General features: G+C 42.9%; 1 protein-coding gene across 4 annotated transcripts in view; it reads left to right on the top strand.

The window, feature by feature from the left end:
• Positions 1-565: 565 nt before the first annotated feature.
• The window catches only part of ATP11B (ATPase phospholipid transporting 11B (putative)), a 63,985-nt gene continuing 49,921 nt past the window's right edge, over positions 566-14,629 (top strand). For all 4 annotated transcript variants that reach the window (XM_054206046.1, XM_054206045.1, XM_054206044.1 and 1 more), the window contains exon 1: positions 566-791. In XM_054206046.1, coding sequence (XP_054062021.1) covers positions 765-791 — 27 coding nt within the window. In that variant the 5' untranslated portion in view covers positions 566-764. The remainder of the gene's footprint in view (positions 792-14,629) is intronic.

Genomic DNA, 14,629 nt, shown 5'->3' with positions numbered 1-14,629 from the left:
GGGCGTCTCGGAGGCTGACGGGCGCAGGGACGTGGCAGGCTGCGGCTCCTGTATGGGGAGGAGGGAGACCTCCAGCCCCCTGCCCAAGTCCCTGCAGGAGGCCGCTTGGACTGGGGTCGCTCGGGCGAGGGACGGCCCTTGTGGTCCGGAGGCAGCAGCTCCCCGAGTGAAGTGAAGAAAAAAAAACAACTCAAGTGAAGAAATGAGGAACAACACTTCACGCCTCGCGGACCAGGCCTGGGGCGGATCAGGCGCTTCACCCTCATCCTCCATCTCCTCTCCCCCTTTCTTCCATCCCTTCCTCCATCCCCTCTCCCCCCTTCTTCCATCCCTTCATCCCCTTCTTCCACGCTCTCACCCCCTTCCTCTGCCCCTTCTCAGCCCCTCTTCCATCCCCTTTCCCCCCGCCACCCTCTCACCGCCTTCTCCCATCCCCTCGTCCCCCCTTCCCTCTCCTCACCCCCCTCCCTCCATCCCCTCCCCTCTCCCCCTCCTCTTCCCGCCCCTCCGCCCTCAGACGTCACTTCCTGGGGCCGGGCGTTGGCGTGGGGGGTGTCAGCGGCGTCCTGTGATGGCGGCGGCGGGGCGCCGGCAGCCGCGGCGGCCGGGCGCGCGGGGCGGGCTGTGCCGCTCCTAACTCGGCGTCGGGCCCCTGCGCCATGGCGAGGAGCCGCGGCGGGCGGCGAGCCTGAGGCGGCGGCAGCGGAGGGCGCGGCACTGCCGAGGGGGCCCCGCCGCGGGGGCCGCGACCCGCCCCGCCGGGGATGTTGCGGTGGGTCCGGCAGCAGCTGGTAGGTGCCTCCCGTCACCGGGCACCCCCGGGGGCTTCCCCTGCACCCCCGGGCCGGGCGGGCGCTCGCCTCCTCCCGGCCCGGCCCTCCGGGGCGGCCCCGTCCCGCTGCCTCTGCCCGAGGGGAGCGGGGCCGCGGGCGGCTGAGGGGTCGCGGTGTGTGAGGGAGAGTCCTCCCCCCGCCGGGAACGGGGAGGTGTGGGGCTGGGGAGACCCGCAGGATGCGCTTGGAACGCTGTTGTAGGGTTTTTTTTAATTTTAATATTCGGAGGGCTTGGGGTGTTTCGGTTTTGGGTTTTTGGGTTTTGTTTTGTGTTTCTCTTCTTCCTTTGAAATCCTGCTGAGGGAGAGGAAAGTGCCTTCTCTTACCTGTGGCCCCCTTCGGGAAGGGCTCCCCAAACTTCTCTCCACGCAGGAATGACGGTGCCTTTTTCCGTGGAGCGACACTTCGGGGATTTGCTGCTTCTCTTCCTCCTTCACCTTGCGAAATCTCCCAAGGCTTTTTCACCTGGTGTGCGCCGTCTCGCCCATCTCTATTTCCCTGTGCCCCAGAGCTTTGCAGCCCTCCCCGCTGTCTGTGCGTTACGGCTTTCAAAGTGGCGAGAAATGGAAGAAAAACATCCGTGAGATGCTTTTCGGGGGGGAAACCACTTGAAAAAGGCTGCGGAGAGAGGATGTCTGCCTCTGAACAGGCTGCTGTGCTTGTATTACACCGTGCGAGGGAAATAAGGCGGCCGTGGCTGTAACATCTGCGGTGCTATAGCAGGGAAGTACATCAGGTTTGGCTGTTTTGATTTGATTAAAGGGCTTCCTGTGCCCCCTCCAGCAGTATTTCTCATGCCTTTTCTCAAGGGGAGGAATTACTTCTAAATGCTGTATTTACAAACATAGTTTTTCCGTTCATTGGAGTTACCTTGCATCCCAGATGTTGCCCAGGTTAGTACAAGAACTTACATTAGTTAGGTTTTTATATTTTAATGGTTAAAGCTTGCGTCTCACTAATGATTTGTTTAATTTGTTACATCGCTTTTTACAAAAAAAGATAAATTCTTTCTGGTTTTTTTCTTTCCTTTCCTTTCCTTCCCCTACCTTCTTTCCTATGGCCATGGATTTTCCCAGATCTGTGTGTGAAGCACAGAGGTTGCGGTGGTGGTCTCAACGCTGGCTTGACAGTGCTCCCTAGTTTGGTGTGACACCAGGAGTTATTGACCTGGAAGTTAATTGCTCTGTCTGAGCTCTGACTGCACTCTCCTGTTCTGTTACAGTTGTACGGAAGTTTTTTGGAACAAAGTCTGTTTGACGTAACATAGCTATCATTTTTTCCCCTTGAAGGTGGCTTGAGGTTTGTGTGTGTGGTTTTTAAAGCAGCGTTCTGTAGGGTTTGGAACTGCATCAGTGCTAGGAGTTCACATATCGAACACAACTGCTTTTCTCTCTGTGAGTACACTGACCACCTTTCCAGAAATATGTTTGCCCTTAATAGAAAGTAAAAACTCAGTGTAATACAATGAGCAGTAAACCTAGAGTAAGAGGTTTTTGTTCTTCTAAAGGAAGCTCTTTGATGGGAAAATAACTGCTTAAAACTTGCACTAGTTCTGACAAGGAAGGATTAGTGTAGTAGAAGTAAGGGATAATAAAAAGTCAAGATGCTTGAACAGATGTTTAAACATGGTACTAAGGAAAAAAATACTGGAATGATACATGTTTTGTGTTTACTTTTCTGTAAACCTCCCCGTTTGACGTTAAAGGCTTGGTTGTTTCACAGCTCATAAAGATGAAAAATAGCCTAAGATAGGTACCACGCTGCATGTTTCTTCCGAGGGACGCTCAGACAACTCATCCCTGTCTGTAATTGTTGGTTTAACGTAGATTCCAGCATACGTTTGCTTCTCCATATGGCCATGATGTTTAGTTTCTAAAAGAACGTCAAAGGGCTGAGAACCTGGGGAAAGATGCTGAGAAAATAATGAGAGCGAGTGAGAAGAGTAGGGTGGCAGAAATAGGGCTGCTTGTACTGTGGATGGCTGTGGAGTTTAAGGAATACTCGGACTATTTGAATCAAAGCGTGGCAAAATCTGTGTCTGATTTATTTCTGATAGGAGAAGAGAAGAATGTGTGGGTTTGGATGCCTTTAGAGCGTGTATTTGTACCTGTGCTTGATGTGGCAACAAGTTTTGTGAAAAAGTGTTCCCTTCCATAGAGGAGGGTTGGAACCAGGCAGATATGTGGGAGTGATGTAAGTGGGATGTTGTAGTAGTACAAAAGAAAGACGTTGGTGTGCAGAAATGTTGGAAAGTAGTAAGGGACTGGGGAAAGGGGGAGGGACTGGTACTTTGCTGAAGGTGCTTTTAGGTAGTTATTAAGTACTCTATACGAAACCAACCAGTGTTTTGCAATTTCTTGTTTAAGAGGACAGTATTTCATACACTAATTAACAAGATTGTCTTGAGTGTATATGATCTTGAGAACTTGTGTTCTCGAGAGTTGTAAAAGGGGCATGGAAAATGAAGGGGGCGGTCTTAGAAGTAAGTGATGAGAGGACCTGATATGGAATTCAAGTTATTTCAGCTAAGTTCTTGAAGTGGTGACTTTGCTGTGCTTTAGTCTGTGAAAATCTATGTGTGGCTGTGTAGCCACATAAAGGGGTGATGAGTCCTCTGGGAATGGGAGACATGCTGAGAACGTCGGACTGTATTATGGTCTTACAAGTCCAGAACAGTTTTGGACGAAAGACAAATAACTAAGGTGCTGTTTGTCTTTTCAAATAGCAGTGGTTTGTTGCGTGACAGAGGATGGTGACAGTAATGCTGTTGCTCGGTCTTCAGTGCCTATGTGGGATTCTCTTGGAAATCATCAGTTTGGTTTGGTGTCTTGGCCTTCAGTGTGCTTTGTTTGCTCAGAAACAATTAACACCACCCTACACGGAGAGTTTATCAGTTTTTCTTCATCTAACGCTGTCCCATACTAAATGTACTGTGTAGTAAGTCATTAACAGCATGCAACTTTCTAGTTAATAGTATTATATTATATCATTATCAAGTAAATAGTTGGACGTACTTAAGTTTTAGTAATAACAGAATGTAGAGACTAATGGGGTACAATTCACTGCTTTGAGTAAAATGCCCTGATGTTTTTCAAAGATAAGTTTTGAGCCGGAAAGATGCTTGAGTTGTGTTACCTTGAGATCTCAGGAAGACAGCAGGGATGTGGGTTTGAGGGTTGTGTAACACCAGAGGCACAGCCAACTCTGCTTGGAAAAAAGCAACCAGGTAAGCAGCAGTTCATAGGAAGCATCGTTAACATTCAGGAACAGTACACTTTATTTACACTTCCAAATATGATGGGTTAGACCATGCAGCTGGTCTGTGTATGGCAGAGCGCTGTTGTGGCTTTCCTGGTCAAGCTGTGCAGTGCCAACACCAAGCCAGAGTACCGAGTGGGGTTTGTAGCACTCAGTGGCTTTCTGTACCACTTCCAGTTCGATAGATCTCTAACAGTGCTGATGCCCTGGTGGTGTGCAGGAGCTGTTGCAGTGGTATTAACCGAAAGTAATGAAAATCTCAGTTGTCTGGCAAGGAGATCTCCAAAAATTGCAATAGAATACCCTTGTGTGGATGATCTTAGCTGCATAATTTTGAACTGTTAGCCCTGTCAAGTGAAGAAGTGTCTCTGCATTTCCCTTCTAGTTGCTGTTACACGGTGTCTGAGCCTTTAGATTTGTTATCTGGCAGTTCAGTGATGTACAAAAGATACTGCATGGAGAAAACCTAAGAGCTACCTGCCTGGTCTCTCTTTTATAAGTGACAGTTCGAGAAGCAGAATAGTGCTGTATTTGGCAGAGTAGCTTCCTACAACTTCAGAACCTGAATGCTGTTGTGCACTGACAACAACAACTCTCACGCTATGCAGAGCGAGGTATCCAGGTGAATGCAACTTTGATATTTTACCGAAGTCAAAGACAAAATGTATAGATTAATTCCTTTGGATTGGTGTCTTTAACTGGAAAACCTAGTTACCAGACTATTTTATTTTGTAGTTATAAGAAGGTTCAGGCTGGGACGGACATCAGGAGTTCAGCTGCTCCAAAAGTTCTACGTGGCCTGCACTGAGAGGTGATTCCAGGGCATGTCTGACTGTTCTGGGGAACAGTCAGTTCTGGGACAGGGAACTACTGGAGCGAGTCCAGCGTAGGGCAACCAAGATGATTATGGGACTGGAGCACCTCCCTTATGAGGAAAGGCTGAAAGAGCTGGGACTCTTTAGCCTGGAGAAGAGAAGGTTGAGGGGGGACCTGATTAATGTTTACAAGTATCTAAAGGGTGGGTTTAAGGAGGACGGAGCCAGGCTCTTTTCAATGGTTCCCAGCGACAGGACAAGGGGCAATGGGCACAAGCTAGAACATAGGAAGTTCCGTTCAAATACACGGAAAAACTTCTTTACAGTGAGGGTGACAGAGCCCTGGAACAGGCTGCCCAGGGAGGTTGTGGAGTCCCCTTCTCTGGAGATTTTCAAGACCCGCCTGGATGCAGCCCTGAGGGATGTGCTTTAGGCAATCCTGCTCTAGCAGGGGAGTTGGACTAGATGATCTCTAGAGGTCCCTTCCAACTCTGAAGATTCCGTGATTCCGTGATTCTGTGTTGATTGTCCCTGTCACACCCCACACACACCCCCAGGACAATATCTGTGGGAGAGTTCTTGTTCATCTTTTGGGTGCGTTCTAATGAAAAGTTTCTTCTCTTCGTAAGGGAAATGTCCTTAAATAGGTCAGCACTGTATTTTTGGGCTGTTCTTCCCTTTCCTTCCAGGTGTTGGTATCTGTTCAGATGTTCTGAGAGGGGCAGATGGCATTCTGTGATAACTGCAGTTGTTGATAACTTGAGTATTGATGCAGTTGTGATAACTTGAGTATTGTGTCCGGTTTTGGGCACCTCAATATGACAGAGATCTCGAGGTGCTGGAGCGAATGCAGAGGAGGGCAATGAAGCTGGTGAAGGGCCTGGAGAATCAATCTGATGAGGAGCGATTGAAGGAGCTGGGACTGTTTAGTTTGAGGAAGAGTCGTCTGAGGGGAGACCTCATCGCTCTCTACAACTACTTGAAAGGACACTGTAGAGAGGTTGGTGCTGGTCTCTTCTCACAGGTAATTAGCGATAGAACAAGAGGGAATGGCGTCAACCTGCAGCAGGGTAGGTTTAGGCTGGACATTAGGAAAAAATTCTTCCCAGAAAGAGTGGTCAGACACTGGAATAGGCTGCCCAGGGAGGTGGTGGAGTCACCATCCCTGGATGTGTTTAAGACTCGTTTAGATGTGGGGCTGGGGGATGTGGTGTAGGGGAGAACTTTGTAGAGTGGGGTTGATGGTTGGACTCGATGATCCCAAGGGTCTTTTCCAACCTAAATGATTCTATGATTCTATGTTGGCATTCTGAACAAGGTGGAGAGCATTTGATCTCATTGTTTGTACTGACATGTGTATTATTTTCACTTAATCATTTTATAGAATTGAACCAGTTCATTTACTTCTTCCCTCTCTCCCCCCATGCCCTCCCCCCCCCCGAAAAATTCCCTGTGTTTTTTGAATGCTGAAAGTACTTTGAGCTAATCCAGTGACCAAGAATCCTAGCTTCTGAAATCATGTTGCTTTTCTGGAGCACAGTTTCCCCCCTCATTTCTTCATCATCACTGAAGCCTTTTCCCCTTTTTGGCTAAAATTAAGTGGGTGTGTGTTATTGTATACTAGAAAACTGAATGTGTATTTGCTCAAAAGTGTTCCTTTGCTTCAGACTGCCCAGCTAATACCTCACATGTTGTCACTGGAGGATCAGCGAGATGCCTGTTAGAACAGCCCAAAGGCTGCACTGCTTTGGTTACAGTAGTTTGAGAGCTGAGGGTTAACGATCCCGCTCTTGTAACTTCACACAGGATAAAGTGTGGCCCTATTTATTTGCTAGATATTCCGTGATGTGATGAACTAGTCCTCGCATTGTCTTTGGGTCTTTTAACCTTATTTTCTTTTTATACTCTGCGGCTGCTGAAGGCTAATGCGTTTGCAGCACAGCGTGTTCCAAAGCCTGCAGAGCCTGGCCCTGGCTTCAGCCAGCTGTCTCTTCCAGGCAGAGACATCCGTTCTGTCCTGTGTGTAATTTCTAAATCTTGTTTTATAAAAACTAAACTCTAAATTTAAAAATCACCTACCAAAACCTAATCAAACCAGTCTTGACGCTGCTTCTTTCAGAAACCATTTTAAAAACAGGAAAATCAGGGCTGTCTGATGTGCTGCCTTGCTGTGAGACTTGGATGTTGACCTGTATCTTGTCCCATCGTTTTTGTGGGTTGTTTTTTTTTCCTAGCCATGAGCATTTTAAGCAGCAAGTTTTTATTGTGTTAAGCTTCCACTTGTCACACAATACTATGACCGTTTCATTGACTATATGACATTCCTGCACTAACAGGGTCCCGCTCTGCTAATAGCTACTGTCTGTTTATGTTTTCTGTGACTGAGGGAGAAAAATGTTATTTTGTTGACAAAGAGCAAAAGCTTTTTGTGTTCTGGTCAGTAGGTGGTATCGGGGGGGGATGGTCAGGGTGGATGCCTCTGTTTATTGCTAGGAGGTTGCCTCTGAACTCTCATCAGAAAGTAAAATTCATAATCTAAGGCAAGTAAATATGTGCCGAATTTAATAGCATTCAACATGTGTTTCGGATATCATTGGTATTCGTTTTTCTAGTTTTGGATGGGTTGGCTGAATTCATTAAAACTTCTGTTTGCTTTCTTCTGGGGTGGAGAGATAGGAGTTATTAAAGAAAAATATAATAATGTGTTTAAATTTAATTAAAAGCATCATGACTTGTGCCTTTCGCTAGTGATCTGTCACCTGTTTTTCTTTATTGTGTTGTGGTGTCCTCAGTAGTTATGACTCTTTTTGTACCTATTTCACTGGCAAAAGGTATCTACAGTATACCTTTAAAAAAAATCCTTTAATTTCTGGCACAAAATCTGTTTATAAGCTAGCAGATAAGAACTGCAGCAAAATAGATCTGACAGAGTGCTACTGTGAATGCAAGGTCATATCTTCCAGCAAAACACAGGTGACTTATTTGCAGATAGACTCTTTTTTTTATACAAACCTCTTTTCAGCTGCTGTTGGGGAAAAAAACACCAAAACCACTTAGCAATAGTACAGACTATGATAGAAAAGATAGAAAGTAGAACCAACAGCTACACTGTGATTTAAAAAAACAAAACTCTGCAATTCCTTGGCCTTCCACATTCTTTGACTTAAGTGGATGGTTTTGTTTTTTTTACTTGTTTACTTTGGGTAAAAATAAGCATGGGAAAGGAGAGCTTTCCTGTAAATGGGCAGGAGAGATAATGATGTAGACAAAAGGCAAACTGTTTGTTTTCACCCTGGAATATTTCAGCAGGGAAAGAAGTTTTATGTGGTTTATAGCAAAAAGTATATTTTGTTATATGTTGCTACATTTTGTTACTCTGTTACTGTTCCCTTCCGACGTTTTTGAAATAGTTTTTGCAGATAATTGTGTACCTGTTTGGAAAAAGAATTGCAACAAAATAGAAAGGAAGCTTAAGATTTCGGGAGCTATAGGGATAAACTAGTTTGTAGACATGTCTGAACGCAGGACATTAAACTGATGCTTAGATCATAAATCGTGTTTGAAATGGAATTAAAACTTAGTTGTATTTGATGAATATGAACCCAAACCTGACCATTACAGTTTTACAGAGGAGGCTTTATCAAGGCATGTTAAAAGGAAGACCTCGACAGTTATAGCTATGAACTAAATTCTCTTCCTGTTAAATTTGTTGAGCAACAACTGTCAGAGCAACTGTCAGTATAATTTTGGTACAGATTTTGAAAAAGCCTTAAGATTTATTATTTAGGGATGGTTTGGGGGGAAGAATTTTGGAAAAGTTTTTTTTTCATACCGAGGGGATATATGAATTAGACTTGCAGTGCAGGAGCTGGTCAGCCTAAGCAGCTGTTGCCTACTGGGACCAAGCTAAATACTGAAAATAGTAGTTTTCAATATTCGTATGGGATAACGGTCATGTGAGTAGCCCAGAACAGGAGCCATTCGTGCTTGTGTGAAATAGTTTTATAAATGACTCTTCAGAGTAGTGGGGTAAACAGCATTTTATTTTAAGATAATAGTGCATGTAGGAATGTATGATTCTTCGGTATTTGTCCTGTCATGGACTTGACAAATTTAGCTTTTGTATATGGTAAAATTGCTAGCTACAAAATTGGAACTGCGTTCTAATTTTAAGTGAAAACAAAGTTCATAACCTGTCACAGATTTGAATGCCTTATTTAATATTGAAAAGCAAAGAAAAGTATTTCTGATATAAACTGACTTAAACAAATACAGGGAATGTGCAGAAAGGATACAATTAGGTGTTTTTTAAATTTTTTTTTTTAGATACTATGGTTATGCAAGGTATATGAAGGATTTGTTTGTTGAATGTTTCATTTACTGTACTGGTTCTGTATTTCTTAGTGTGACTTTGTTTAGGAACTGGCATTTCTGTGTGATTGATTATTGCAGAATTTTAGCACTTTCCATGTTCAAAGTACTTCCTATGTTTCGAGCAGCGTTCTTAGAAGTGGCTATTGATTTGAGATCTCAATTCTCATTTTACAAAATATGATGCCCTATAGTTGCCTCCCATTGGGTGTCTAAAGTCGCCCTTCAACTTTGAAAATCTTGCCTGCTCCCCGTTGGTAGGTGTCTGAGAGGGAGGTGGTGCTGCACATGAGGATAAAGAATTGCTGGAGCCCACAGAGGAAAAGTGTTAGTGCTGAAATTAAAACTGTGTGGTCAGAACGTCAAAGACATCATCATTCCCGCTCCTTTAGAGCCATGGGCTGCTTTGGGAATCACAGCAAAAGACCAAACATTTTGGACCATAGCTACTGTCAAGCCTCAGCTTCTCTTAGACCTCTTGGAATTTTATCATAATGCATTTTTTAAGGAAAAAAAGTTTAGAGAGCACTGAATGGCCTTGCAAAGTTGTTTGGGAGCCACTAGTCGTGTCCTTGAGGCTTGCTTCGTAGAATCGGAATGTTAACTAAATTACTTGCTTTATTAGAGCTGAAGACACATTTATTGTAAAGTCTCTGTCATCTCAGGTGCAGATCGCTTTGCCATGTGTGTGCCTGATTCTTGCCAGAAGACTCTGCAGTCATTTTCCTCTTCTTTAGTGATTTCCTAATTCATTGCTTATTACTCACACATTTTCCCCTCTGCAACAGTATAGACAGCCAATTTTCTTAAAACTTGCCATTGTATCCGAGTCGCGCAGAATGTGTGGTTGGAGGACACTGATAAAATCGGATGTGTCTTGACATCCCACAAATACAGTTTTTTGGTGAGCCGTTAATGGCAGATAAAACTCATGAAGTTCGTTTTGCTTGAGCTGGCATTACTAGTCATGTAAATTTTTTCTTGGTGCGGAGTTTGACTGGCAAAATTACGTGTATGTGTACAAATGTTTCGTACTCTTAACAGAATCACCCTTAAAGAGTTAGAGCAAAAGTATCACTGAATCTGTCCATTATTGATAATTTTCATAATCTGTGTGTCTGGGTGTGAAAGGGAGCAGCCTAAAATAAAGCAACAAACGAGGAATGTGTTAAGGCATTTGGATAATTCTAATGATCCTGTAGAAATAATGCAAAGCTTGGAATCCTGTTGAAGACGGTCACAAAAAGGTAGCTGTTATAAAGTGCTAGGTTTGGTTATTATATGAAGTCCAGAATGGATTGTGCTTTGTAAATACAGTCGTTTGGATTGTAGGGGACGATAAGAAAGCTAGTTCCCTAAATGATGTGAAGTTAGGGTATATCAAAATTAAGCAGTCTACCTAAATCTCTGTTAAAATTCTCCACTACTGAGGGAGACATTTTAAGTAGGGATTTTTCCAAGTTATTTTGGTAGGTATTTTGAGAAAATAAGGTAAAATAAGAACTTGAGCTGTATGTAACTAAGACTTAGCCCCAAGCACCGATATGACTTTTCTAAATACAGTACTAGGCATTTTTTTAACTTGGCAAAAGGAAGGATTATTGCTCCGTGATTTCTCAGGCCTTGTTTCCTCGAGCATTTGTTTTCACAAAATAATGTAGTCTGGTTATAGGTTATTTAGGAGGTTACAACATGATTTGTTACCAGATATTTTAAACAACTGTAGCTATAGTAAGCAGGAAGAGGAAGTTGCATGAATAGTGCATGTCTTTTATTTCTTTACTGCAGTGATATTTAAGAGAGGAGGAACAATTTGCGTGGCACTATGTAAACCTCAGGGTGCTTCAGCTGATTCACTGCCTCGGTTGTTAGAGCAGCGTTGGAAATTGCTGTGAGAGGCTGTTTCTTCCTTCACGCCAACCTTTGATACGACAAATGCAGTTTGACTACTGCCCAGTTATATGACTGAAGGGATTATTGGCTGACTGTTTTCAGTACAGATTTACACAAACTTCTGAAAGTGTGCATAGAGTGTGAATAGATCATCTTATCTGACAAAGGGAAAAGTATTCCATGTATATTCAGAAGAAATCCAAAAGGAGAAAATCCATTTCCTCAAAACACCTTTAATCAAAGTATATCTTGGCAGCAGAGTAATAGCAGCTTTTAGGCTGTTTGCCAAAAAATGTGGTGTTCTGTTTCTGCGGCAAGGGTCAGTCAGTCACCTCCCTAGGAAAAAGGCTTCCTGAGATCGAGTTTTCTTCTATTTATTAGTTTTATTAACTACTGCCTGATGTCCAAAGGGCTTTTGGGGGAACTACTACTTTCCTTAGCAGTGCTCAGTGTGGTTTTTGAAAGGAGGAAGAGGCTCTAACTGAGACTTCCGTATTTCAAACCCCTTTCACTGAAAACTGGTCACATAGCAGCAGTTCTTTTAGGAAATGTAATTTTTCTTTTTCTCAGCCCAGTTTTCCAGTCCACTTTACGTATGGCTCCATGGGCAGTTCTCCTAGCACAGTGATGGAGGTGGAGGCAAAAAGTAGGAAGGGGTTATTTGGAGGAGAGGTGGCTGTTGAAGGCCATTTCTTTCATGAAAGAAATAGCACAAAATTGCAGTCAAAAATTTCTCCTCAGCTCCCCAGGATATGTTTTCTGTGGTATTTTAAAGGAGCCTATTTATTACGCGGAGGATGATTTTGTCTAACTTTCAGAACACTAACAAAATCACTGGTGAAGAGGTTTAGTAAAAATTACTTTGGCTTTGGTTAGAGTCATTATGAATTTATAAAAAAGGAAAACTACAAACCACTTCTTTCTTTTTTTCCAAAAAGTTATTTTGGTTTTTGCTTTATAAATCAACTTGACTCAGACATCTGTGTGTTGTGTGTAAATGGCATTCATTTACACTATTTTCAAAAACAAACACATCAAATTTATCTGGGTGCAAAATGTCTATTGGAGAAGTGTGTATTGAAGATTAAGTATGAGAGCTGTGTTCCAGGGGTGGATAATGCCTGGTTTATGTTGATAAATCAGCTGAATGGCTGATTTATCAACATAATGAGGATTATGTTGATAATAATAATCAACAATAAATGAGGATTTAATTTGCATCATGAAGGGGGAAATCAGACAGATTTTTTTTTTTTGTCACTTAATCTTATGGTCAAATTTTATTTTATTTGCAGTTGATTCATTAATACACCTGATTAAGAAGGCTTAAATACCCATTTTTATAATAAACTCAGCTTTATTTGTTACAAAGTCAATGATCTATGCACTTAGGCTGAAATCACTGCTGGGAAACTAACTTTTGTTGAAAGATATTGGTGACAACTGAATCTCTTTTGCAAGACTCAAAATTTAATTTTGGGATTCTCTGCTCATGCTATGTAGCTGTAGAGATCCTTTGACAAAGGCGTGTTACCCTAGTTTTGCAGCTGAGTTTGATAATGACATTAGAAAGAGAAAAAACTGTCCAATAAGTGAAATTAGGAAACAGTGTGCTTTCTGCACCTCTTTGCTGACTTGCATACAGATACTATGCAAAATCCCTTTGCTGGGCAGGAATTTGGACTACAGATCCGTTTTGTGTCAGAAGCAGGATCTGTGACCAGCCCCATAGTTACAGAAAAGTTAAAGACGTTTAAATTCTTGAAGAATTAAGTTCAATGTCTGTGCAGAACTTTCCTTGGAGAGATGTGTAATTAAAATTTCTCTAGACGATCTGCTTGGTTGGGGTCTCACTGGCTAATGATGTGATGACAGGGTTGTTGGGTAACTTCAAATGATCTTTCGTAGTTACAGACAATGAAACTTAGGAAATCTGGGTTCTCTTCCCAGCTCTGACACGTATTTCCTGCTGTGGCTGCCATCAAGTCACTGAGGTTGCGAAGGCGGTGTCCTTTTCCAACCACAGCTCTGACAACGGGAGAGGGCCTCGTCCCCAGCCTGCCCTGCTTGTGCCAGCTCCATAGATCTGCTGACTGCACAGCTTTTCTGCTTTCTCCATCATAAATTTCAACAAAACAGTCTCAAATGTGTGTAGACGGCAATTTTAAATTGTTTTAGTTTAAACTCATGTGGCCTGAGATTCTGATTCGGAAAATAGATTCCTCACTTCAGCGCAGGAATTCTGTTGACAGAAGTGCTCCTGCAGTTAGACTTGAGCTGTATGGAAGTCTTTACTCTTCATAATGAAAATGTCATTAAACTCATCAACTTTCAGGTGCTCAGATAGTGGCCTAAAAAGGGCATAGAAATACTTTGGAAAAAAATCAGTGATACCCTAGCCACTCTGAAATTTTTAATTTATCTGTTAATAACTTTCAGCAAGTGGCTTGGAGATTAGCATTTATCACCATCAGAAGCCTGCCAGTCGCTTTCTTTGCTTTTTCTGTTTTCGCCCTGCTTTACATCTGTTTGGTTTAGAGTGGAATTTTTTCAGGCTGCAGAGTATGACTTTCCGAAGTGAGCAAGGCTGGCATTTTGTGGGTGCCAGACATTTTCTGAGATTGAGTACCTGGTCTCACTAATTAAGCAAGCTTTTTTTCTTGCTTGCAAAACACTTCTATTGTGGCATTTTCTGGATTGGGTTAGAAATAATGTGTCACTGATGTCAGGTATCCAAAATGCTTCTGCTACAAACATGGTTCTGTCTTTAAATTTTGTGTCAGCATTTAACAGGTACATTTTTTTTTAATTTTACTTTCATACTTGTATGTCTTTTCTTAAAGTTTTGAACAGTTCCTTTCTTTTTGCTTTTGGCATTTCATGTATTTCTTCCAGTCCTTTCCCCTGTCTACTTTTTGTTTCCCTACTCCTCGCTGATCTTTAAACAAGCGTTCGTACCCCAGCATGTGACTACAGCAGCCTTCCACGGCTTGTCATCTAAAGTTTATTCTCCTTCAAATCTCTTTGAAAAATTTCCCGTTTTTTTTTTTTTCTCCCTTCTTTCCGCTGGACAGCTTTCTTTCTGAAGCAGAATGTTTCTGTAGTAATGATGCCAAATACAAAAATGTATATGTTTGAGAGGATTGTGTTCCTGAATGTGAACATACCTAATGCCCCGTGTTAGAGAACTTCAGCGATGAAAGAAAATTCTTGGTTGGTTATACCAGCCATTTTTTATGTAGCTTATTCATCACCCTCGGTAGTTAACTGGTGAAGAAGTATCTTCTGCTGGAGTTTTGTGTAGTGCCAGTTGTTATTTGACAGGAATCAAGGTCTGAGCCTGGTTTCACAAGCAGAGCAGCACAGCAGCAAAGGCACTTTCTGCAGCTTCAGTAGTGGAACTGGCAGTGCCCTTTCGACCTCTTTCATCGCTTGTCCTTTCACTTGGCGTCAAAGAAC

This window comes from Rissa tridactyla, chromosome 6, assembly GCF_028500815.1.
Source record: "Rissa tridactyla isolate bRisTri1 chromosome 6, bRisTri1.patW.cur.20221130, whole genome shotgun sequence".
NCBI classification, from domain to species: Eukaryota; Metazoa; Chordata; class Aves; order Charadriiformes; family Laridae; genus Rissa; species Rissa tridactyla.
The sequence above is the reverse complement of the archived record's forward strand: the minus strand, read 5'-3'. Positions and strand labels throughout refer to the sequence as shown.